General features: G+C 34.5%; 2 protein-coding genes across 2 annotated transcripts; one reads left to right on the plus strand and one right to left on the minus strand.

The window, feature by feature from the left end:
* Positions 1-125: 125 nt before the first annotated feature.
* On the plus strand, positions 126-1662 carry LOC149904911 (cytochrome P450 6k1-like). The gene has a single exon (XM_090106932.1). The coding sequence runs from the start codon at positions 164-166 to the stop codon at positions 1655-1657; it is 1494 nt and encodes a 497-aa protein (XP_089963058.1). The 5' UTR covers positions 126-163; the 3' UTR covers positions 1658-1662.
* Positions 1663-1715: 53 nt separating this feature from the next.
* Positions 1716-24984, minus strand: Cad74A (cadherin 74A). The gene is made up of 24 exons (XM_090106933.1): positions 24825-24984; positions 15946-16153; positions 15265-15408; positions 14767-14915; positions 14363-14491; positions 13869-14087; positions 13263-13475; positions 12320-13144; positions 11870-12065; positions 11248-11548; positions 9999-10878; positions 9579-9764; positions 9164-9335; positions 8661-8780; positions 7851-8071; positions 7418-7541; positions 6819-6994; positions 6408-6528; positions 6113-6279; positions 5657-5967; positions 5379-5439; positions 5122-5282; positions 4077-4324; positions 1716-3050 (listed from the first exon to the last, which is right to left on the minus strand). Exons 2-24 carry the CDS (start codon positions 16151-16153, stop codon positions 2950-2952), a joined length of 5433 nt encoding a protein of 1810 aa, XP_089963059.1. The 5' UTR covers positions 24825-24984; the 3' UTR covers positions 1716-2949.
* Between the last annotated feature and the right edge of the window lie 2768 nt (positions 24985-27752).

Below are 27752 nucleotides of genomic sequence, written 5' to 3' on the forward strand. Positions count from 1 at the left end.
AACTTCGAAGCATAATGTTCATATCCAATTTTAAAAATAAGCGTGCACTCGATGCTTATTTATTTAAGTTCATTATCTCCAAAGATAACACTAGAGTGTGTCATTAATATAAATACGCCATAAAATCAGTATTAACACATCCATCGAAGAAAACAACTGTAAAATGATCGTGTTACTGCTTGCATTTATAATAACAGTTTTATGTTTTATTTATCTAACTGGAAGATACAATGAATTCTATTGGAAAAGGAGAAATGTCGCGTTTTACAAGAAGAATAAAGTTATGGGAGTGTTTTGGGGCTTTCTAACACAGGACAAAGCAATTTTCGAAAACTTATGGGAAGTTTACAAGGAGCATCCTAATGAACCTGCTATTGGCCTCGGATCTATTCTAACACCTACTTTATACGTAACTCATCCAAAGAATGTTCAGCATGTGTTGATCACGGATTTCAACTCCTTTAACCACAGAGGATTGGATGTCAACAAAGATGACCTGTTAGCGGATAATATACTTTTCATGGACGGAAATCGCTGGAAGCTAATGCGTCAACATATGACTCCCCTTTTCACGACAACAAAGCTGAAGTCCATGTACTATATCATTGATAAAAGTGCCATAGATTTTGTAACACATTTGAAAGAAAATGCAGTTCTCTTAAAAGGTGATGCTTTCAATACTATTTCTTCGTTTTGCTGTGCTGCGATAGGAGCAGCTGTATTTGGAGTAGGCACGAAATCTATCTTCGATTCGCCTTTTCTTCACATGTCACAGAGCGCTTTCAAATCATCATTCAAATTAAATCTCAAATTCTCTCTCGGACATTTGTGTAATCCCCTGTTTAATCTGTTGGGCATATCGATGTTCAAAGACTTCGAGGATCTTATCATTAATGCAATTAAAAGAGTGATACGGGAACGGGAAGCTGATAACGTGAAGAGGCACGACTTTGCTGATGTGTGTGTGTCTTTGAAAAACGCGGGAACCATGGTAGATAAGGATTCAAATGAACATTTAGAACCTACAGATGAACTATTGGCGGCTCAAGCTTTCTTCTTCTACACAGCTGGCGTGGAACCTATTGCTACTGTTATATTCAATAGTCTATTGGAATTAGGGAGACATCCAGAATATTTAGCTAAAGTTCACAATGAGATAGATGCAGCATTCAAACTACATGGTTCGATGAATTATGATGCAATAGGTAGTATGAAAGTGCTGGACATGGTTGTGAATGAATCAATGAGGATCCACACACCAGTGGGCTATGTGACGAGAAAATGCGTGAAGGATACTGTTCTTCCAATTGGAAATATTAAAATCGACAAGGGAACTAAGATTTTCGTGCCAATATTTGAGTTGCATCATGATTCTAAATATTATCCTGACCCAGAAGTTTTCGATCCAGAAAGGTTCTCTCCTGAAAATAAGCACAATATAGCTGATATAACCTATTTGCCTTTTGGGAGGGGAAATAGAGTATGTCTAGGAGCTAGATATGGTATTCTACAGTTGAAGGCCGGCTTAGTACATTTACTTCGAAATTTCACAGTAAAAACAATCATTCTGGAAGAAGGGATGAAGTACAGTCAACAGCAGTTTCAAGTTAGATTGAGTAATTTTGATCTAGAGTTTATACCAAGGAATACTGTTTAATTCGTCTATAATAGAAACAAAAAAAATAGTTTTTAGGTATTTGAAATAAAACCATTCAAAAACGTGTAGTATAATTTTATTTACAAAAATACAAATAAATATCAAAATCTCAGTACATTTTAGAAATAGGTATTGTGACTGACATAACTAACATTGAATTTTTACTGTTGTACTTGATAATATTGTACAAATCACATGTCACAACATCATGGAAATATAATGTCTATATTTCCGTGCACAAGATACATAATTAAATTATTTACTAACTATAAATGACCGATATTATTGTTTGTTTGGGATTATTGACTTATATTGATGTCATTGTAAGCTTATTAAAATATATATACAAATAAAAAAAATATTTATTTTTGAAGTGAAACTTCTTTAGGCCGTTTAGAGTAAAATTTCAAGGTCGCGTCATGGCAATACCGTCACGTCATGGAGTAAGGCGACGATTTTGGCATCTTTGAATCTTGCCAAAGAAGTTTCACTTCTGACACGTCTGCTCGGCACACACGCTCTATTTATTGTCAAAATCAGTGCTAAATACAGTTAAAATTATCGATACAAATAATATTTGGCACCGATTTCGAATATTTATGTAAAAAGTTATTATCTATAATTATTGTCTTTTGTGAAAATCTAAATGGTAATAGGATGTTTTATTTTGTGAGTACTTACTTATACATATATTTTTACATTGAACTTTCGTACATGGCCCTGTTTGTATTGTACATGTTTGCTTATTTAAATTACGAGCAAAATTGTCAAGATATCTCTTAAAATATTAAATTAGTTAAATAGTTATATCGTTAGTACTGCTAAACTACAAAATATATTATTTACAAACTTAAAATATGGACGGTCGTACACGAGTCTTTTGTTATCTTTAATTTCCAATAAAGACATGACTTGACAATCTTACACTTAAATTGGTACTTATTTTTATTTGAATTCACAAGAGCCTATGTCGTTATAGAAATATGATAATAAATAGTTCGTTTCGCTCGAGTTGTTTTCGCTTATCGCATATCAATTCAAATCATTTTCTAATTGATGTATTTCTATTTCACATGCGACGATTTTGGTATCTTTGAATCAAGATTCAAAGAAGTTTCACTTCTGACACGTATGCTCGGCACACACACTTTTTTATTTTATTTTTACCAGGATGCCTGAATACACAATTGAACTTGATAATAATAAGAATAAAAATATGCAATCTATACTAGTCCATTATTTCAGTATTTCACTTTATTATTTTTAATTGATATGTGACGTTCCTAATTCCTTCATGTAGAATATAATGGTTCGGCGTAAAGTCTTGTCGGTTGGGAAATGGTGGTAGGAGCTTCCCGGCAGGCCAGTAACGAAGCACGCATGCGCCGTTTCGCTGAAAAAGACAATACAATTTATTAGTAACTAATTCTAAATAATTTGTTCTTTACAATATTAGTTAATATCTTATGATCTTATTATCCCTGTTAACAATAAACAATAAAAAACTTGAGCAATGTCAAGGGACATCCGAATGCAACGAAGTGTTAAGTTAGAGAGAGACAGATAGAGAACTACGCGCATGCCGCACGGCTTACAACTCTAGCAAAGTGTCGTGACTACTTTTCGTAAGAATTTTTTCCGTCTAGCCCCCTTGCACATCGCGCGATACTTCGTTCCAAAAATCCAAGGTTGAGCAAAGGTTGGCACGGTCATAAATTGGATGGGTGACTATTTTTTGCAGTTGCTCTTTAGCTTAATTGTACCGAACTTTTAGTGTTTCGAGTCCGACTCGGACTTGACCGCGGGACGTGTATGAAAGGGCAGATGTGTCAAATAGGGCTACTTATAACAAAATATATCGTATCTGTACTAATATTATAAAGCTGAAGAGTTGTTTGTTTGAACGCGCTAATCTCAGGAACTACCGGTCCGATTTGAAAAATTCTTTCGGTGTTAGATAGCCCATTTATCGAGGAAGGCTATAGGCTATATATCATCACGCTAAGACGAACAGGAGCGGAGCAATGTGGGTTTAAAATGTTGACAGGAATGGCATGGCTACCGGCGGAGTGCATGCAGGTGAGCGCCAGCAGCGCGAGCAGCGCGGCGGGCGGCAGCGCGGCGGCGAGCGCGAGCAGGGCGCGCTGCGGCAGCGAGTGCGCGGGGCGGGGCTATACCTACCGGCGGAGTGCATGCAGGTGAGCGCCAGCAGCGCGAGCAGCGCGGCGGGCGGCAGCGCGGCGGCGAGCGCGAGCAGGGCGCGCTGCGGCAGCGAGTGCGCGGGGCGGGGCTATACCTACCGGCGGAGTGCATGCAGGTGAGCGCCAGCAGCGCGAGCAGCGCGGCGGGCGGCAGCGCGGCGGCGAGCGCGAGCAGGGCGCGCTGCGGCAGCGAGTGCGCGGGGCGGGGCTATACCTACCGGCGGAGTGCATGCAGGTGAGCGCCAGCAGCGCGAGCAGCGCGGCGGGCGGCAGCGCGGCGGCGAGCGCGAGCAGGGCGCGCTGCGGCAGCGAGTGCGCGGGGCGGGGCGCGCCGCACGCCGTGATGTTGCGCACGGCGTGCTGCTGCAGCACCAGCTGGAACTGCGCGCCCAGCGACCGGATTGTGGCCTTCATCGCTTGCGGCGTCAGCGCCGCGCCCTCCATCGTGCGGAACTGGAAGCACGGCCTACAACGAGGTAAAAATAATGATCCACAGGTTCAAAGTAAGAATCACGACCTACGTATGGTTAAATATTGGAAAAAGAGCTAAAAATATTTATTCGCAGGTTCAAAATAAGAATCACGACCTACGTTATGTTAAATATTGGAAAAAGAGGCAAAAATATTGATTCGCAGGTTCAAAATAAGAATCACGACCTACGTACTGTTAAATATTGAAAAAAGAGGCAAAAATATTGATTCGCAGATTCAAAATAAGAATCACGACCTACGTACGGTTAAATATTGGAAAAAGAGGCAAAAATATTGATTCGCAGGTTCAAAATAAAAATCACGACCTACGTACTGTTAAATATTGGAAATTAATAACAATGTGAAACAACAAAGTGAAACAACAAAGTGAAACAACAAAGTGGGATAAATTGAATTATTAATATAACATAAGAACCAATAGGACCCAGAATAGTGCCCTGTGAAACACCTTTGAAACTCAGAATATTTTGTGTAATTTCTGTATTGATGATACTTACTTTTTGAAGCCTATGGGATAAATAAACGATAAACAGACAATATGAGAGCAAAAAATTAACCATGAACACGATAAAATTCTAACTTGGCTATCAGAGTCCTATGATCAACGCAATCAAAGGCCGTCTTTAAAATTTCCCAAGCATCATACACTTAAGTTAAAATTTCAGAATTGGCATCACAAGGAGTTAGTGAAATAAAAGTTAATTATTTTTTTGCACCACATTAGATAACATTAATAATTTAGTATTAAAACGTGAAAACACCATAACTCACCCCATATTATCGTTAAAAGCGTCATGTGTGGAGTCATGCACTTGTAGCTTGAGTTTTTTCAACTCCAGTACTTTCGAGATGCTTTCCTTGAGCGCAGCTAAACGAGCGCGACCGCTCGGCAACACTAGCCTTAATAGATCTCTCTCACGTACTACTACCACCTGAATATAAAAAAATATAGAATATCGTCGAGGAAAAAATTTCGAACAGGCCACTGGAAAGCTACTATTTCGAGAAATTGAAGGAGGAAAACTTACCTCAACGTGTAGATCGCTAAATCTTTCTGGATCAGCAGAATTATTTGCTCTTACTGTTAATCTGTAAAATTACAAAAATAATAATTATTTTATGCGTGTTTAACTGACTCTCCTTTTTAACTGACTTCAAAAAAAAGGAGGTTATTCTCCCAAACCAATATTTTTATTCTCTAGAATTAAAAAAAAATTCCCTGCGTTCTGAAAAATACTTTTTTTCTACTGAATTGCATTAAGATCTTCGCATAATTATTTAACAGATTAAAATTCCCTACTCTTACCTGAATATCCCATCAGCGTAATGTATAAGATTCATCATAATCCTCAACTCTCCTGTCGTATCATTAACCACAATTACATCAGTTACATTATTCAAAGATTTCGACTTTATAGGCGATTCGAAACTCATGTTAACTATCTTATAGTCTATGGGCAATGCATCTGGGTCCTTGTCTATAGCTTTGACTAGTGCTATAGTAGTTCCTAAAGCTACGTTTAGTCTGACACCTATGGTTACGTTGGTTGTATCAAATTGCGGAAGGTGGTCGTCTATGTCGAGAATTTTGATGGCTACTTGGATTTCTGATGGGTCCTGGAATGTTATTATTTTGTTTAATATAAAAGGTAATATAATATGAGGTCAATTAATTAATAGAGTAATAGCAACCTTTCATTATTTATTCTACTCAGATAAATAATGTTTAATAAAAATGTATTATTTATAAGAATTAACTCACCAATCTATTGTAAGTTTTACTGAACCTTGGGTTAGTACCCAATTTAAAGCACTGTACTGTCAACAATATTCTCGACATTGTCTCTCTGTCCAATCGTGCTGCTGCTATTATTAAAGCTTCACTATCATTGGTCCTTTGTAACTTTACGTATTCTAGCTCATTGCCAGCTAAAAAATAATAAAACCATTTCAAGTTAAGAACAACAAATATAATAAATATTTGGTTAATGATGTGTGTGTGTGTGTTTTTTTAATGTACTAAAATGTTTTGAGCTTGTATTTTTTTTTTAACTCACCAGTAATACGATAGTCTATAGCTGCATTTTCTCCAATATCCTCATCGATTGCTTTAATTTTACCAATCACAGAGCCAATGGGAACTTCTTCTTTCGTGGTCATTAATATTGGCGGGGCATCCTAAAATTATAAATTATATAATGCTTTTATGACCTTTTTAACCAAATTCTTAATTATTTAGACCGATTATTTTATAGAATTTGCTATTTTTTTTAAAACAACTGATCGTATCTTTTACGCGTAACTTACTTTGGAGGTAGATTGCAGATTGGAATAGCACCAAGGCTATCGTTAATATGCGTATCACGATTATCTTTTAAATATTTTTTATATTTTATTCAAAACGAAAATAGATATAAATTTAATAATAATATACACCCGTACTCCACATTATTATGGTAAAAACTCACCAGATGTCTAGCAAAATGCGGTTTATGATCGTCCACATCAGTGACCCGCACGGTTACAATGCGCGTGCTCTGTTGAGACGGGGAGCCGCCATCTTGTGCGACGAGCACTAGTGTGTATGCTGCTTTACGTTCGCGGTCTAGTGGTTGCCGTGTTGTTATAGTACCGGAGTCTGGGTCTGGAATAATTGGTTAGGGTCGAGATTGGTCTAATGATATCTTTTAAATGGTATGGTATCTTGATTAGGAGTTTGTTGTGTGTTAATGATATTAAAAATCTCGCTTTAGCGAAATCGGGAGGAATTGAAATGTATCTTTCAAAACCCAAATCCAAAGTTAATAATGTTCGAAAGTATGAAAGAACATCACGATTCAAAATTAAAATTTCATAAAAAATCTTGAAAAAAATATTTAAAAATTTTAGAAATAGAATCGCGCTTGAAATTATACTGCGTACATTTTTTTACAAATTTGTAATACAGCCCTATCAATAAAATAAACAGTGAAGTTTCTAAGATTCTTTTTATGGAATTACCGTCCTCAATGAATAATAATTCCTCATTGTAGGTTATTTCTAATAGTTACTCTATACTTATTCATACCGATAGAAAACACAGACGCATCTTCAGTCCGTTGTATGCGGTAAGATAATTGCCCGGCTGGTTGCGTTGGATCATCGGGATCACTGGCCACCACTTGATATACCATAGAGCCTATTGTTGCATTCTGTGAAATGTATGAAAGAATTTAAAAATTAATATTCAATACGCAATTAGTGATCTTCATATTATGTGAAAGGTGGTGAAAGTTAATTTAATTGTAGTTGATAAAAGAAGTCTGATTTCGAAATATTTCGGTATAATATTTAGGGCAAACTTTGTAGGATCATCTTTTTTTACTTTTTAAAGGCAAAAAAATTTTAATACAGACTTTTTCTACCCAGGCTATTTCAGTGAAAATATAAATTTTAAGCCTTTCGCAATGAAAAACACAACTATGTTTCAAATGACACTTCTAAACAACAAATTTAATTACCTCGCTAACATACAAATCCTCGCCTTCCGCTGGCCGTATGAACCTAGGTACTCCATCATTAGCGCTAACATCCCCTATATAAATCGCAAGGGAAGCATCCCCTGAATGTCCTCCACCATCTGTGGCACCAACTAACAGCCGATAGGGGTCAGTTCGACCCCTACCCGTGAGTTCCTTTTGAGTTTTCACTTCACCAGTTGTTTGATCGATTGTGAATAAACCTGAAAATATGGAAGTATAAATTTATAAAGAATAGAAAAAATTCAATCACGAGGCGGGACTCGAACCCGCATCCTTCGCGCCATTCCGGGGCGGATGCCTGACCAACTCAGCCACTCGTGACCCGCCAGAGCAATCGAATTTATTCTATTCTTTCAGTTTTATGTGTCTGAAGGGACACACCGCGCGCCATCTATTGAGATGATTAACAACCATTTCAACCAATATGAAGCACTTTTCAGTGAATACAATATTGTAACGATTCTATTCTTTATAAATTTATATTTATAAAGCATTTGAATGCCATAAAACCAAAAATATAAATATGGAAGTACTTAAGGTTGTTTTTCCTAATTTTTTTAAATTAAGATAAAACAATTATAAATATACATGTCTAGTAGCACGTAGTATACAAAAACCTCAACAATATCGGTTTCAAATATTATTGGCGATAAGAATAGACTCAGAAAATCTACAAAATTATAATCCTACAAGAAAAAACCCCCATATATGATAGTAAAATATATTATTGAGCAGTAAGCACCTATAATTCTTAATTTTTTTCTAAATTGTTTATGAACTAGAACTTACCATTTGCTTCGCCCTCATCAAGGAATTCATATTTAATCTCGCCTCCTAAACCTTCATCAGGGTCGGTAGCCAGCAACTTAACAACACTGATGCCAATTGGAACGTTTTCAGGAACCACAGCTGAAAATACGATAAACAGTTCTATATTATTTCTATTTCTTGTATTTTATGTTGTTTAGCTAACTTGATTGATGGCGTTAAATTCGTCTTCTAGAATGATACTTTATAGGGTATAGACAACGATATAATATAGGCTATCAGGCCGGATATAGAAAACAAACTTTAGGAAAGTAATCATGATTACATTTACGCACGAGTACAGATAAATCGCTGGAGATCTAACTCTATTGTTTTATCTAAAAAATTAAATTTGCAAATCATGCAATCATTGTTTATTGAACAGCAATTCTTTTCATCTAAATAAATTAAATTGTGCAAATCATGCAATGTTTATTGAACAGCAATTCTTTTCATATAGCCTGTATACTTAAAATAGCCCTTACCAGTATACACAGTTTTCTCAAACGTCGGCGAGTTATCATCCACATCGAGTACGTCTATAAGTACTGCAGTGGTGGATCGTAGTCTATCTGTAGATGATGGTCCATCTATAGCTTCTACTTCTAGACGGAGAACTGATTGACGCTCGCGGTCTAGCGTTTTGTTTGGGGCCACCTGGAGATTAGGGAAAATTATGTTTAGTTTTGGCAAATTAATCAATTTGGTGAAGAATTTTCATCACACATTGTAAGACAGAAGTGAGAAGTATAAACTGAGTAATGAGTCCTTAACAAATATTCATTTTTTCGACTGATTCATAGGGACAGTAGTACATTATCATGCAGTTTTCTATGAGAGGAATAGAAATTTGAATCAATTAGGCAAATGCATATATTTTTAAACTTTCAAAATACATACCTGTATTTCCCCTGTTTTGTTATTAATCACAAACAGCTCAGTATTTTCTCCTCTCAACATGTATCTCACATCGGAATACCCACTTAGCTCGTCTTGTTTAGTTAACACTGCGTCATTATCATTCGCTTTAACTGTAACTACTGCTTCGGGATATAGAATCGATTCTAATACACTGACTTTGTATAACTGTAAAAAAAGACATCACAATTACTTATTTAAAAGTTAAGATTTTAGGATTTGTTTATTTATTTCAATACAGACGATTAGCCATTACATAAATATAAAAAACATAACTGATTATTAGCAACTATAACGGAACAAAAAAAAGTAATACTATTTGGTACAGTTAATTTGCATTAACAACATGTGACAACAAATAAAAAACAAAACATTTTTCGGCATACTAGAAAAGTTACTCACCTCTTTCTCGAACACTGGAGCATTATCATTAATATTCATCACTTCAATAACAACTTTCGCTGTACTATGCTTACTTTCATCACTACCTATCGCTTGTACAGTTAATGTTAAATTCGGACTCTTTAATTCTTCATAATCTAGATGTCTTGTTAACACAACTTGACCACTGAAAGGATCTACTTGTAACAGACCAGTTTCTGAATCAACTACTTTAAAATTTGTCACTTTAGAGTTTGATATAGGGTCTTCAGCCATAAGAACTAGCACAGTACTACCAATAGGCTGTTCTTCTTTGATTTTGTGGTAAATTAATGGATTGGAATTTGTCCAACCAGGATTCATAAATCGTGGATTATCATCAGCGTAAGGTTGTATATAAATAGTATGTTCCGTTGTTGCGAATTGTTCTTTATTCAATTCTGCATTAACATCGACTACTTTAATAGTAAGTATTACAATCGATACTTGACTATAATCTAAAGTTCCATTAACAAATATATCTCCAGTATCTTCATCTATACGGAAGATGTTTTTATAATCATAATTGGCGTTTGGTTTCAATTGTACGCCGGCTTTAGAAAACGCTTTAATGGGATCTATTATCGAGTATTTCAGCTTTGCTGTTAAGTCTGTGTCGTGTGCGATAATTTTCGTAACAGTTTCATTGATGGGTGTTCTTTCTGATATGTATGTGGTCGCTTGCGTGATGTTAAATACGGGGGGTTTATTATTAACGTCTGATATATGAACGAATACTGTTGTAGTCGCTGTTTCTGGTGCAGGTCGTCCGCTATCAACAGCTGATACTATGATTTCGTAACGATCGGTATTTAAATCGCGATCTAAGTTTGCATCGCTTGATACTGTTATGAGACCCGTTCTGAAAGTTACAAAATGTCTCGATAAATATCTATTTATTAATTATTTACCATGCAAATTAAATAACAAAAATATATCAGACTAGTTTTCCGCCCGCGGCTTCGCCCGCGTTTTCAAAGAAAAACCCGTTCCCGTAGGATTTCCGGGATAAAACCTATCCTATGACCTTTCTCGGGTATCAAAATATCTCTATACCAAATTTCATGCAAATTGGTTCCGTAGTTAAGGCGTGATTGAGTAACAGACAGACAGAGAGAGTTACTTTCGCATTTATAATATTAGTATGGATTCAACTTCTCCTTCGTATTATGTGGAACGTGTGAACGCGTTTATTGCACTATTAATTTCTTTAAAATAATATAAAACTTACTTCTCATTTATAACAAAATTGTCCTTAGAACCAGTTAATATATGATACGTTAATAAATCATCCAATCCATCTGGATCATTAGCTACAACCATAGTAACATTATCTCCCGGTTTTGCGTCTTCTCTAATATTAGCCTTATAGTTCATAGGATTAAGGTCGAAAGTAAAATCATCTGTGACGTCATTCTTTTGGTTCACTGTGTATTTGTAGTGGTGGTAGTTGCCTTTGAATGTAGGACGTTGGTTTCCGGGTACTCCTACGCGTATAAATACGCGGGTTTCGTTGAAAAGTGGTGGGGTACCTGCAGAAACAAAGTAAAAATAATGATTATTTATGAAGTATTTTAACAGTTTTTTTTATTAGATTGAATATCAACATATTCAATCTAATAAAAAAAACTTTTTTTAGGAAACTTGTTTTAGGAACTGAATTTAAAAAATTCAGTAAATGTTTATTTATTGAATAAGGCCGTTCTGATTATCAATGAGGGGAAAATAATCAAAAGACTATTGTATTTGATATTTAGTTTTTTTATCGCATTTAAATGCCTTATAAATATAAATAAGAATAGAAAAAAAGGAAACAATTAATCTTATCACATAGATGTAGTATAAATTCTTACCATAATCAGTGGCCCTCACCACCAGTTCATATTGCCCACGAGGTGTATCCATAGTTTCCACTTTCTGCACTATATCCAGTTCCCCGGTGTGCTCGTCGATTGTGAACACTTGTCCTTTGTTAGCTATACTGTTATCAGATTCGAGAGAGTAGCGAATACGCCCGCCGCCTTGCGTTGGCCCATCTATATCGGTTGCCTAAGATAAAATAAAAAATTGCAAGCACAAGCGAAGAGAGAATTTTATCAGAACGTCAACACTCAACAGTTTGTCGATTGTAGTAAGTTCGCGATTTGTTAAACTTTTATGAATATTTTTATGTAAGACGCAAATTAAAATCTGCACATAACTGTGCACAAGCACATTGTAATTGCATACAATAAAATTTATTTTTTCTATTTTGATTAGTGTATTTGACCAAGAAACTCAATATTATTTAAACAAATACTCACTCGAATAACTAATTGCGGTTCGAAGCTAGTTGCACCATCTCGTATCGTCCGACTGTATTCAGATGCCTCAAAAATCGGAACATTGTCATTAACATCTAACACATCAATAAACACACTAGTAGTTGATCCTTTACCACCACCATCTTTGGCAAACAACGTTAAACTGTAACTCTTCTGACTTTCATAATCTAGCTCTCTTGCCACGTAAATACCACCTTTATTCTTATCTGTTTTGAAGAAATTCGCACCAAAACCGCTTAAAGTATATTCGATCTCACCGAATATACCGTAATCTTTATCTGTTGCAATAATATCGCCAATTTTGGTACCAATTGTAGCGTTTTCTAGAACGTTCAGTTTGTATTGCTGTTCTTCAAATACTGGTGCATTATCATTGACATCTAAAAGCTTTACGTTAACTCTAGCTGATGACAATTCCTGATCATGTAGTGATGTAACAATGTCGAAACTGAATAGCCTTTTTTCTTCATCATCGACATCATAATCTAGTTTGGATGAATCTCTAACTTTAACACTAATCGGTGTTCTTCCTTCACCGTGTTCATTCGTTAACGCAAACACACCTTCTGAATTAAACACATTGCGTAGTTTCAAGTCGTATTTACTATTTTGTCCTAAATCAATGTCTTCAACGTATATCGATAAGCCGGGTATTGGGCTGCCATTATCGATATTTTCCGGTATCGATATGTCAAAAGTATCTTTATTAAAAATCGGTACATGGTCATCGACATCGGTAACTATAACGGTAACTGGAATGACTGTGAAATCTGATGGCACTTCGTTATTTATTAGTTCTGTGGCCTGAAAAAGTACATATAGAAATATATATTTTACCAACTTTGAGGCTTTTCCATGCAAATGAAATATCCTATCGTATAACCACTATGTTTTAGATATTTTTGTTATAATAAAAACTTACCTTAATATTAAAAGTATAAACTCCACCATTCTGCACTATAATATCGCTCTCTCTATCAATTGGGTTATTCGTTGTAGTCAGTATAGCACGACCAATTGCTCTTTCGGGTAATAACTTGAAGTAGGATTGCGTATCACCTTCAAGGGTCAATAAAACTGGTCGAGGGTTTGCTGTGTCGCCGTCTTTAGCTACTATTTCTAGAATACTTGTATCCTGGAAAGAGATTAATATACAAATAGTATTGTTATATTTTTTCAAATTGTATTCTTGATTTACAAAAGTAAAGTAAGTTGAGTCAGACGAAAATAGAGAAGTAAAGGTGAGTCAAATTTAGAAGATTTTTTTCTTTGAAAACTAAATTTAAATATTTATTCACAGAATATCAGTAAAATGTGTATTTTCTATTTTTCACATACAGCTTTGTATAAGAACACATAAAATTTTACTTCATTATTAAGCAAGATAAGTTGCATTACATTATAATTAACATGAAGAAACATTACGTATTAGTTAAAACAAAAACAACAGCAGACATTAAGCTCACTAGTTTCTAGACCCACAGTATCAACATTAAACAAGCAAATGAGTAATAGTCTTATTACTTACAGGACTAGTATTCTCAGGCACAGTGGGCGAGTACGGTGCATTAACAAACACGGGCGGCTGGTCCTGCACATCCCGTACCCCGACCGCCACGCTCGCAGTCGCCCGCAGCGGACGTGCGCTCCGGTCGAGCGCCGCGAGCGTAATGACGTATGCGGTACGGCTTTCGTAGTCGAGAGGCTTGGCTAGGTAGATACGCGCTTGGTATTCGTTTGGTGATATCTGCGGGTATTTTGTATTTTTACTCTTTGTACTGTATTGTTTTAAAATTATCAAATAAACTGGAACGTAATAGAATTGAACACAGTAAAATATTAAGCAAATTATAATTAATAACTCAGGCCCCGGAATCACAGACACAATAGAAATCGTGGACCGATCGGGCCGTTCGGGGCTCAATGGGTTAATAATATTTTAGTTCAAAGTGTTGTTACAAACAAAGTCAGTGTTTTATTAAATATAATGTAATTATGTATTATGAATTATTAAATATTCACCATGTCAGTAACAATTCTGAATGTCGAGCAAGCCTCAGCATCGCTTCCCCTGTCCTTAGTAGAACAAGAAACTCGAATATTCGCATTTTCACCTTCATCCAGATCCGTTATCAATATCTTTGGAGACACCTGTAAAATTAAATAGAATTTTCACGTTATGTTTTAAGAAATTTTTTGTTTAGTAATAGAGGAATATTCATGAACTATTTATTCGCCCGCGGCAGCATCTGCGTTGTCTAAATTAACAAATTATGTACTAAAACCTTCCTCGAGAACCATGCCATCTATTGGCGAAAACAGAATGAAAATAGGTGCTCTAATTTTTGAGTTTATCGCGAACAAACAGACAGACGCAGCTGTGAATCTTTTTTATAATATTCAGTAAGTATTAAGTAGAATCTCACCTCAATTTCACTATCAACGGGTGTAGCCTCACTAATATTAACGATATACGGTCGATTGTGGAACACAGGCGGGTTATCGTTCACATCCCGGACTGGTATCACGCGCCGTAGGGACACTGTGTTTGGTTCTGTGTTTGATAAACCTTCATCTGGAATGGAATTATTCGTATAGAACAAAATTTATCTGATTATATTAAGTGATACGTGATACTTGTAATCGGGAAAATATATTCGAAATCATACCATTGACATATGTAATATAATTTTTTAAGAAGATGCGATTTTCTAGAAGGCTATCATAGTGCTAGTAACTGTGTATTAGCACGAAATACTAAATATTTATGGTAGGTAGTACTAATTTAACAAAGGATATTCTGTGACAAGGGACATAAAGTCTTAGGCAAGATTCATCACTGCTATAGGCGTCCTTTACGTATTTTTGCACTATTATATTGGTGTGTATTTTTAAGTTGTAAAAAAAATTTCATCATAACATACCTGTTATACTAATAATGACTTCCAGAGTCACTTGTTCTTCCCTATCCAAGCTCTTCGCCAACGTGACCACACCCGTGTTGGAGTCCACACTGAAGTATTGGCCAGATATGGAGTATGTTAGACGACTGTTTTCTGGATCGATTCCTGGAAAATAAAAAGTATTTAAAAATAAGTTGGCATTTTTGTTAGTGGCAGCAGTCACACACATTTAACACTTTGGTATTTTTTATTTAGTCTTGTTATAAAGGTAATCAAATAAAGTTAAAATATATTTTAGCTGATTTTTATTCTTATTTAAGTACATATTTAATAACTAGAGGTCCGCCCCGGCTTCGCCCGTGGTACATATTTCGCAATAAAAGGTAGCCTATGTCCTTTCTCGGGTATCAAAATATCTCCATACCAAATTTAATGCAAATTGGTTCAGTAGTTTAGGCGTGATTGAGTAACAGACAGACAGACAGAGTTACTTTCGCATTTATTATATTAGTATGGATTCCAACTGTAAAAACGTATTTTAGTGAAATTTTTGTTTCGATCTTCAGAATATGCCTGCGATATGTTATACTAGATCAAAAAATAAGGCGTATGTCTTTCTTCGTCTCTTGTGCCACTTAATTTTTCTTATAGTAGGTACACTTCAATTCAAATGTGTTTTTATCATTATCAAATCTTACATACCTTTTAATTGATAAACAGGCGTCCCCACCGCCGTATCCTCCGCTACACTAAACTGGGACATGTCCCCAGTCTGGGGCACAAAATGCGGGGCCCTGTTGATCTCTTGGGACATACATATTTGAGCAATTGCCAGGACTAGCAGGATTATAAGCGGGTTTGGCTCACAGATAAGCGCAGGCTTTCGTCTTTGGAAGATTATTTCTGCCATCTGTGGAGAATAAAATTTTGTAATAATAAATATGAATTAGCTTCGCCCCGCGGTTTCACTCGCGTGGCTCCGCTCCTGTTTGTTGGTCTTAGCGTGATTTAAGCACAATATCTACGCATTTCATAAGCTAGGTATTATGCTATTTTTTACTATTTTTACTATTACCTACTAAATATTGAATAATGAATTGCAATAGGAAGTCGTGCAAATTCCCTTACACAATAAGTTGGTAAGTTACCTAAGGGCAGTTACTATTGCGTAATCGTAACCAAAACATAACACCGCTCTATGTTGTCAATTGTGTAAGATTCAAATGGAATCATACCTAAATTTGTAGGTACTAAAATTAGCATTTGGTTGAAAGACAGTATTATTTCTGATTCTGCTAAGTGTAGGTTTCTGATACTGCTAATTGAATCGAAGATCCTAGGTTGCATTTGATGTGATAAGACTAAATAGATAAGTCTCGGTATACCAGGAAACATATTATGGTGGTCTATTAAGAACATTGGTCACAAATCTTAAATTTATAAATCACCAGAACGTACAATGAATCATTCTACTTTCGAGTGTGAATACACTTTTTACGTCATAAACCTTTATTTTTACCAGTATTTTCACGTATTTGGTAGAGAAATTATCATAGTATTACAACAATTCTATACTTTTTATAAACATTTCACTATTTCTGTTCGAACGAACGATACAAATAGATACGAATACGCGTATTTACTGCACATTTTGACGACGCGGTTGGCGCAGTGGTAAAGTAACTGCCTACTGAGCCGACGGTCCCGGGTTCGATCCCCGGTCAGGGCAAATATTTGTGTGATGAACTCAATTATTTGTTCTTGGGTCTGGGTGTTATTATCTATATATGTATTTATTAAATATTATATTTATCGTCGCGTAGTAGTACCCACAACACAAGCCTTAATTGAGCTTACTGTGGGACTAGGTCGATTTGTGTAATAATGTCCTGTAATATTTATTTATTTATTTATTTTGAGTATAATATGGTAGAGAAATATGTATTACCATAGATAATATAATACTATCATCATCATCATCAATTATGTTATCCCTACTGGGACACGGGCTTCCTGTTAGGGATCAGGCCGTAATCCACCACGCTGCCCGAGTTCGGGTTGGCAGATGTGAGATGTCACATGTCGACGAACTTATTGATTCTTGATTATTCGACTGACGACTAGGTAGGTAAAATACTTCATTGTTTTTGTTCGAAACTTGATACCAATACGCGTAGGTATATGGCCTTTATTACGAATACGTTTTGCGTTTTGCGAATGTAATGCGTTTTGTTCCCATTAATGCTATGTAACACTAAATAGTACCTTTATGTAACATAGTTTCAATTGATAGATAGTTCGGTAATAACAATAGAGCATTGTCCCGATAATAATCAACGGCAAAGACATTTTTCTCATTGTTAATTATTATGCTGTTGTTGTATTGAAAAGCAATTAGTTTTGCCTGCGGATTTGACATTAAGTAACAATCAGATTATTCGGTTAAAGTTCATTCAAAATCTACTTACAAACCTTTTTAACACATCTTTAATTAATGCACACAATATGTACTGTATAGATCTTGGCCGGAATGAAAACATAGTATTGATCACACAACATTTCTCCAGTTCTTAAAAAGGATTGAACACACCTACATCTCTTTTTACTACATAATATGTCACAGGCGTTTTAATCATTGACACTAACCATTACACTAAATAAATCGTTAGCTTATCTTATTACGTCAAAATACAACTATTAGCAAGGAGATTAATTAACAGATAGAAATTGGAAACGAGTAAAGTCTATGCTATTAGTATAACAGAGGTAAATTTTGTTCGGATGAACTTATTTCAGGAAACACTCGTTCGAATTTTTTTTTTCAGGTAGCCACTTTATAGAAGGCTATAGAACATAGACTATAATCACGCTATCAGTAATGAATATGGTGCAAAAGGAGGAAATGATATTTCTTATTCAGAGCAGATGTTGCGTGGGTAGCAACTTTTAAACACATAATATACCCATATAAGAGACTCCATCTACTACTGTAACGAAGGTTCAAGGTACTAGTATAGAAGGTAATCTATACTTATATTTAAACGTAACTTAGTATATTATTATTAGTCTGTGCTAATATTATAAAGCTGAAGAGTTTGTTTGTTTGTTTGAACGCGCTAATCTCAGGAACTACTGGTCCGATTTGAAAAATTATTTCGGTGTTAGATCTATCGCCCATTTATCGGGGAAGGCTATTTATCATCACGCTAAGACCAACACGAGCAATGCGGGTGAAACCGCGGAGCACAGCGTAATTTATATGACTAAGGTAAATTTCAAAGAACAGTTAGCTCATAGCACTTGCCCATTACATGTTCTCGGAGCGGTCTAGATTTGTTTCGAACAAATCTCACGTACGTTTAACGGCATTCTAGTGGTACAAACATGCTGATTAACATAAACAAACTAAATGTATTTTATACGCAACTTATCTTTGAAAATATGAATTATTAAGATTGTTTTGATGAATGTAATGTAGCGATTTGTATAGCTATACTAATATTATAAAGCTGAAGAGTTTGTTTGTTTGTTTGTTTGTTTGAACGCGCTAATCTCAGGAACTACTGGCCCGATTTTTTAATTTTTTCGGTTTTAGATAGCCCATATATCGAGGAAGGCCTATCGCCTATAGAGGCTATATATCATCACGCTTAGACCAACAGGAGCGGAGCAACGCGGGTAAAATCGCGGGGCACGGCTAGTTTGATATAATAAACACAATATGAAATGAAATGAAATGAAATGATTTATTTTGCAAGAAATGTGGTAGATTTACAGATGTTGCATAATTCATTGTTCAGCACAAATCGCCAATTGATTGGCATGCAAAAATTAACAAGAGAATGTCAATTATATATTATGTATTAGACTAGAGTAGATAATTTTTGAAACAAAAAAAAATCGCAGTCGGATGAAACCCATTAGACAAGGAGGGGAATATGATAAAAATGTAAGGAAAAATAAATTACGGTCAATTCGAGTTCGGGAAGTGGGAGGGGGGAGCTTTTAAGAGAAAAAAATGGTCTCTCTCGATTTCCGACAAAACTAAAAGTCCTTCGGAAAAAAGTTCAATGGCAAAGTTGTAGGTAATAAAAGGATCTACAACTTTTGTATTAACAATTTTTTCACATAACCTCAAAACTTAGGTGAAAAATTCAAATAACCAAGTTTTTGGTTTTTTATTTTTATCTACTTCAAAATTTATTGTTTTTCTACGAAATTTGGTGAAAACTTACTTTATTATGTCTCAAATACACTGTAATTTATTTGATTGAAAATATTTATTTTTTCGCCTTATTTTGAATTAATACCAAAAAAACAACCTAATTTTCAATCTAAAAGTCACCCGTCAAAATATCAGTTTTTTTCAAAAACTTGGGGTGCCTTTTATTTATTGAAATCTCTACTTTCATATGGTGTAAAAAAAAATAAACACCACTATAGTAAATGTTCTCCGGAAATGCATACAAATAGTGTGGAAATTAGCTTTTACTAAATCAGGCACACTTCTCAAACTACCTGAAATGTTTTTATCGACATCAATTTGCATTTGAATATGCTGTAAAATATTAAACTTAGAACAGATAATTATTTTTCTTTTGAAATATTACCGAAAAGCCGATACAAGAGAAGATATAGAGTTCGAGAAGTGTGCCTGATTTAGTAAAAGCTCATTATCACACTGTTTGTATGCATTTCCTGAGAACATTTACTATGGTGGTGTTTATTTTTTTTTTACACCATATGAAAGTAGAGATTTCAATGAATAAAAGGCACCCCTAGTTTTTGAAAAAAGCTGATATTTTAACGGGTGACTTTTCGATTGAAAATTAGGTTGTTTTTTTGGTATTAATTCAAAATAAGGCGAAAAAATAAATATTTTCAATCAAATAAATTACAGTGTATTTGGGACATAATAAAGTAAGTTTCCACCAAATTTCGTAGAAAAACAATAAATTTTGAAATAGATATAAATAAAAGACCAAAAACTTGGTTTTTTGAATTTTTCACCTAAATTTTGAGGTTATGTGGAAAAATTGTTAATACAAAAGTTGTAGAACTTTTCATTACCTACAACTTTGCCATTGAACTTTTTTCTGTAGGACTTGTAGTTTTGTCGGAAATCGAGAGAAACCATTTTTTTCTCTTAAAAGCTCCCCCCTCCCACTTCCCGAACTCGGATTGACCGTAATTTATTTTTCCTTTTATTTTCATCATATTCCCCTCCTTTTCTAATGGGTTTCATCCGACTGCGATTTTTTTATCTTTTCATTATTTTTAAAGGCTTCTACCCCAGTCTATATGTGATAAACACGATTACCTCTAGGCCTATTGACGGTCTTTCGATTGTTTACATTATCACTATAGATACCTATATGTATGGCATATGCAGTATGCACATATTATATTTTTGTTTTACAAAATCTAAGTAACTATTACTATTTTTACATCTTTACTTAATATTTTTGTAACTTGATATTTACTTTCTACACAGAGGATCGAATTATAGCTGTTTCACCAAAAATAATATGGAGTGTATGTTACGCCTAATAAACTTTAATATTTTATACTTACTTTTTCGACCGTTGAGTAATTAACTTATTTTCTTGTGCATTTCACGTAATTACAAATAATTAGTTAAGTATTTACTGAATTATCATTATTAGAGAGCTTACCTCATTGAACAATTATTATCAATCGTTATTTAATACTCAATTAAAGGACAACGATCCTTTTCTTTCAAAAAATAATGACTATTAATATTTGTATAATGTAGAACTCATATTATTTAAAATGCACTTGCATAATAAATAATCCCACTAAAACCAAAATTTAATAACTCAGGCCCCGGAATCACAGACCATAGAAAATCTATTGTGTCGTGGACCGATCGGGCCGTTCGGGGCTCAATGGGTTAAAAAGAAATGATCAAATGAGATTCGTAATTATTACAATTTGTTCTAAATCTCATTTTAAAGTAGGTTTATGGATTGCAATGAACAATGGCTATTGATAAAATTTCTCCTACTAATTCTAGGATTACAATTTCTTCGTACCTATAGGAAGGAAGTGGGTTGCCATGACAACGTATCGAGTCAATGCACTTAGCACAATGGGCCGTGGGAAGCTGATAAACATAATTAGTCCCATAACAAGTTTTTGTGCAATGTTACGTGTCTATGATAACCAGGTTTATTGGTTAAATATATAGTTATTTAGAAATTAAAGATTTTAACGGATTTTAAACGCGATTTATTATTAATTATAATCTTATTTTCCCGACGTTTCGCACGGGGAGCCCGTGACCAGGCTCGGCTCGCTGCAAAGTCGTAAAATGAAATAAAAGAAAATGCTTATTACTTATGTATCAACAGACTTAAAAAAGTTGTTTGTTAGGTAGGTACCTCAGAACTTTTGACCGGGTGAACCAATTTTGATGATTTTTTAACGTGACAACGTCTTATAATTCGATAGGGCCGGCTGCACGCATGAAAAAACATGACTCATGAGTCATGCGGCGTTACCTCGCTCTGAGGCGTTCCATCATCCATGTAAGGCTTGAAGTGCAAGCGAGAGCGCGGAACGAGCGACAAACAAGCACAATCGGACGTTGTCACGTTCAACTATCGTCAGTAAACCGACTTTACACACAACCAATTTTTTTATTTGAAAGCTGGAGCCAAAACAGGATTGAATTCAGGATGTAATATATATAACGTTGGTAGTATATAAAGAGTAGGTAAGTGATGGTATGTAAAGAAACGAGTGTGACTACATTAAGGTCAAAACGTGACTTTTCTTCGTATTAGGTACCTATATATTATACAGTACATAATATAACAAACTGTACGTGTATTTATACTCACTACTAAAGTATTTTGATACTTAAGCATACTTTTTTATTAATGGTAATATCTCAGAGCAATAAACCTAATATCTACGATAACACCTACCTTCATTATAGATACTTCATCACAATTATTTAACTACCTAGTTACCTATATAGGTAATACATTTAATAAATCTGTAGAAGGGTCAATTCTGTACATTGAAAATATTGAAAAAATAAATAGTAGGGGGTGTTACTGGATCGATACCAAACCCAAATATGTAATAAAAAAAATTTTTGTCTGTCTGTCTGTATGTGAAGGCATCACGTGAAAACTAACGGTTCGATTTCGATGAAACTTGGTATAATTATAGTCCTTTCCACCTAAGATGATTTCTGTGACACATCGATTTTTGACACGTGTAGAGATGTCGGTTACTGAAATCGTATCAATTGTTTCCGATAATCGATAATATTCTATATGGAAATGAAATCGATTTGAATAAAGTACCAAAATTAGTTTTTTCGGCATTTCGCCAACAATTAACTAAGGAAACTTAGCAAACAACAGCAACAAAAAGTCAACAATAACAATTAGTAACAATAACAGAATACCACGTAAAGTATCAATATAAAAATGCAACTTGTATACAAGGCTGACGCACTCGTACAGACGATTGACTCGATTGACAAACGATCACAAGATGGGCGCCGATTATATGATTTTCCAACTCTATGATTTTTCAACGATCCATTTCATGTACACGAATTGCGTAGGTATTATATTTTTGTGTTATTTTATTTTATTTTTCATTATATTTAAACTAAACAATACTGTTTTTGATTTATAAGCTTAAGATGTTTCATTTTTATATTTTTGGTAATAATGCCGCCATAAAATAAAAATATTATGCACTAAAATTATTTTGACTTTTTAAACAAAATTCGTAATTCGGAACACGATGAAGTGTCACAGGAATCATCATAGGTGAAAAGGACTATAGTTATACCTTATTATCCTGGGCATAAAATAGGATACTTTTTATCCCGGAAAAATACGTAGAAAAAAAAAATCTTAATTTTTCCGCGCGGACGGAGTCGCGGGCGGAAGCTATGTAGGTAATAAAATAAGCTACAATCGAACATATAATATTATTTGTTTAGATATCTTCATAATTCCTATCTTACAAGTTTTTCGTAACGTAGGTATGTTCAAAACGACCTAATTCCGAACAATTCTGAGAATATTCTAATGAATGACCATAGCCTGCGTTGAGTGTTACAAATCTTCTTGCATTCACAATTGATTAAGATCTCATCACATCTTTTTGGCATGTGTTATCTACAAGGTGTAAGTATCCTGCTGAGATTATTTTACTAGATCCAGGGATGTTACAAAAAAATCAATTATTCAAATAATCGATTATTATTTATAAATAATCGATTCTTCTATAATCGATTTTTTTTTCAACACAACTTAATCGATCCAATCGAACTGTTATTTTTACACTCACTTCCCGGCCATTTGTGGTAAATATTTGGTGATAAATGTTTTTTGGTTTCTTTTTCATATAATATAATTTCTGTAATAAAACGTTTTTCATTTGCTACGTTAAACAGCTGCAAGTCATGAGAAAATAGGCGTTTTCTATCTTGAGACATTTTTTACAGAAATATATGACGATTAATCGAAAATACGATGTTTTTTTAAGAAAAAATCGATTTTTAGGATATCGATTATTTCGTATCTAGGAATAATCGATTATTAAATAAATCGATTATTTTTTTCAAAATCACATCCCTAACTAGATCCTTATTGAAAACGTATCAAGCGAAACGTATGACGCTATATTGTAGTAGGAGGTAGTAGGTATGTAGTATACACTATACAGGGTGGATTTTTGGGGCGGATCAGTACGGGTACTTTAACTTGTAGAAAATAATATCTGCGTATGTGAAGCTGGTGAGATGTGACTCACCGTAGTTAGTTTCTGAATTTAAATTTTAGTTGCAAAATCTATACTAATACCTAGGTAGCTGAAGAGTTTGTTTGTTTGTTTGAACGTGCTAATCTCAGTAACTACTGGTTCGATTTGAAAAATTATTTCGGTGTTAGATAGGCTCTATCATCACGCTAAGACCAACAGGAGCGGAGCCACGCGGATGAAACCGCAGGGCGCGGCTAGTAAGTGATATTTCTAGTAGAGCTTTTCCGTTCCGTAGAGGCAATTTCTGTACTAAAATCTCATCGAAGGCAACATTTTTTCTTCCGTATTTTAGCTTTTCTGACTGTAAAATCTATTTGAACGTTTTCCATCTCAAAATTCCATCCTGTATAAAAACAATATTTTTTTTTTATATCTACCTAGTTAACTGTTTATTTATTACTAGCCCCGGCTTCGCCCGTGGTACATATTTCGCAATAAAAGCCTAGATGTTCTTTCTCAGGGTCTAAAGATTATCTGTGCCAAATTTCATCAAAATCGGTGCAGTAGTATAAGCGTGAAAACCATACATACATACATAATAATTACAAACCTTTCCTCTTTATAATATTGGTATAGAAGTATAGATAATAAGAGATATAAAAGAGAATTCAATTTATTATTTAAAATAATTAAGTGTGTTTAACTTCCGTATTTAAATTCGAAGTAAAACATAAAAAATATAAATGTGAAATGTCAGACCTCTATATTATAATAAATTTCGAAATATCCTTGATGACTAACAAGCAAAAGTTTTGTGAACTTACCTTTTATCACCGGTTTTGACAATATTCCAGTAAAGTTATAAACAAACACACATTATCACACACAATAACACATAATTCTGTCAAATTATCTATCGTTTACAAAAAATTCACACAAAACAACACATCTTGTATCTCCTCAAGACACGACTGTTTAAAAACTGTCAAAAACTTGCACCACCGGTCTGTTGCTGTTTTTTGTTTCATCACATTAGCGACTATTTCGTTGAATAGAAAGGGATAGCTATATTTTGATCGGTTTGTTTCTAATCTATTGCAGATCGAGCCTTTTGCACGGGTAAAAGTAACGGTGTAACTTAAGATGCGTGAGGTGAGATAAACATATAAGGTCAGATCTGCGTTAGAGTGAGATAGAAATACGGGTCATGTATGGAGAACGGAATAGTTGCATTAAGGTCACGGGAACGAAAAAGCTGCGTAGACGCAATTCTATGGTCTCTTGAACAATTCAATCTTATCAATTTTATACAGGAAATACATACTTAAAAAAGGGGCATAATAAAAAATGTACGCATATTTGTGGGAAATATTTTTTGTACGTTTAGGAAGAAATACAGCATACGTACCTAGTACCTACCTACATAACATAGTGTTTGTTATCACATAAAATAATTAAGTACTTGTGTTATTAAAATCTGCTCCCTTCTGCAGACCTTTTGAGGATGAGTCACCTCGCCAAAATGTTAAACGGACCGATAAAAGATTTTAAGCCGTCTTGGCTAATTTATGCATTATTACTATAATTAATTATGGTAATTTTAAAGGCTTTTCGATTTTGTAAGGCATTCCCAGAAGGCTTTTTATAATAAAGACAAGAGAAATGCATTATTGTCTTTCCAAACCTTGCTTCTCAGTGATATTTAAACAGAAAAAAATACCATAAGACGGACTTATCACCAAAGCAGCGATCTCTTCCAGACAACCTCTGATGGTCAAGGCAAATTATTGAATAAAATTGTTTTTTTGGGTTTTGTATTAGATGTGTGTGACTTTTTAAACTACCTAGTAATAATTAATTATTGTAAAACTGCATTCAATGTTATCTATCATGTAATAGTTTGTGTGCGATGTACACACAATTATACAGACAAACTAAAGTGACAAATCTTCTTAATTATTCATTACCTAATTTACTTGACAACAATAAGTATATTGTGTTAAAACTCAAACCTTGTGTGATTCACGAAAACACCGTTTCGACACATAACCGTTAGAACAATCACCTTTTCATTTGCCTACTATTTTTTATAATTAATTGCAATGAAAATTTTATGCGCCTTCCAAATATTTCATCATTGTTAAACACAACTTTGCTTAAGTTTTTCTCCCAGGTGATAGCAATTTTAGTAATACCACAGATAATATTATACTAGTAATACGACCTTTTGTAGTTTTGCTTTAATGATAAAACTGCCGGCCGTTATTATACTTTTACTTTTTTAATTAGTGAGTTATTAAATAATGTAGGTAGTTTTATAAATGACAATATAGGTCACTCTAATTTCTCTATTTTTGACTATGGTCTTCAAAGTAGGTAGTCTAGGTAGAGCATTCCGCATGTTGCAAATCCTGTCAATTTTATTAATTCAAATTATAAATAATTTGATGCGTTTGTATAGATGTGATATATGAAGATATTAAGAGTATAACATCCTTTCACCGTAAAACTATGCTTAAGCAAAAACTTCCACCACGCGATTGTGTAAGCATTGTCGAATTACATTTTAATGTGTATGGTAAATACGTAATTTGCTTAATTCAATACGTCATTATGAATGTGCATGTTTAATATTTTTTCATATATTCCGTGTCTTTACGTCTTGGTACTATATGCTATAATTATCGTATCTTTTTAATGATCATAATTATGGTTAGGGAGCCAGGTGCAAATTTGGTTAACTATTTCCTCTCAAGAGATAATTCGTCAGACGCATGAGAGTATAGTATTATAAAGCCTCGTGAACGTCAGCTGGCGCTCGGTTGGGGGGGTGAGCGGTTGTAGCCTCTCACGCACATAGGAAAAAAAATACATTCATTCATTCATTTCCTCTCAGCTAAAAATTTGTCAAATTGTAGCTAACCCAATATCTCAACGAAAAAAAATAGTCAGCTGGTTACAACATGGTGTATTATACGTCAGCTGGTGTCTCGAACATGAAAGTTAAATTTAAAGAAAAATTTATTTTCCGTTATTTCCTCTCAAACAAAAATTTACCTGATGATAGCTTATATGTAACTGTGGATAAATATATATGTCAGCTGGCTGTATCTTGGTGGAAAAACCGTCAGCTGATACGGGAGGCTACAACCGCTCTTCCCCCCAACCGAGCTCCAGCTGACGTTCACGAGGCTTCATAATACTATACTTTGATGCATTTTACTAATTACCGCTTGAGAGGAACTTGGTCATAAAATCTGCTGCTGGCTCCCGGACCATTACATGTCATTCCGCTTATGTAATTACTATGGTATCAATTCTGTTTCTTTTTAAAATAATTATCAAATTAGTTTATGTAATAATCATTAATGATATTCGTCACGATAAACTATGATTGTTGTTAATTAATTCGGGTATCGGTTTAACTATAATTATGGAAGTTTATTTAAAAAAGCTCGCCTGTTATCTTTCTATTAGCACAGACAATATAATACTATACTAGTAAGTAATTCTAATAGGTAACATAATATTTTATCGTAGACAGAGAATCCAATAGACACCGGCAATGCGTGTCGCAGAAAGAGATAAAAAAGAATACGTCACAATATTTAGGGTTACCATGTGAGGGAAAATTTACCCCGCAATTTGTAAGATACAAATCTCTCAATATCATTATTCACATAACATAAGTGGATAATAATGAAATATCCACATTACATGATACTTACATGTTTATACTATTTATACTAATA

The sequence above is a fragment of the Colias eurytheme genome, chromosome 11 (assembly GCF_061535395.1).
Source record: "Colias eurytheme isolate Ceu_HAF_F1 chromosome 11, ilColEury1 Martin Lab GWU primary, whole genome shotgun sequence".
In the NCBI taxonomy this organism is placed as follows: domain Eukaryota; kingdom Metazoa; phylum Arthropoda; class Insecta; order Lepidoptera; family Pieridae; genus Colias; species Colias eurytheme.

Bases quoted from the DNA above. Each gene is read 5' to 3' on its own strand.
- LOC149904911 (XM_090106932.1), top strand. From the start codon at position 164: ATGATCGTGTTACTGCTTGCATTTATAATAACAGTTTTATGTTTTATT.
- Cad74A (XM_090106933.1), bottom strand. From the start codon at position 16,153: ATGGCAGAAATAATCTTCCAAAGACGAAAGCCTGCGCTTATCTGTGAG. The intron at 11,549-11,869 runs GTAAGAATTTAT...TTGTTTCTGCAG, and splicing joins GGTGAGGGCCACTGATTATG to GTACCCCACCACTTTTCAAC. The intron at 4,325-5,121 runs GTGAGTTATGGT...ACCTCGTTGTAG, and splicing joins GCTTTTAACGATAATATGGG to GCCGTGCTTCCAGTTCCGCA.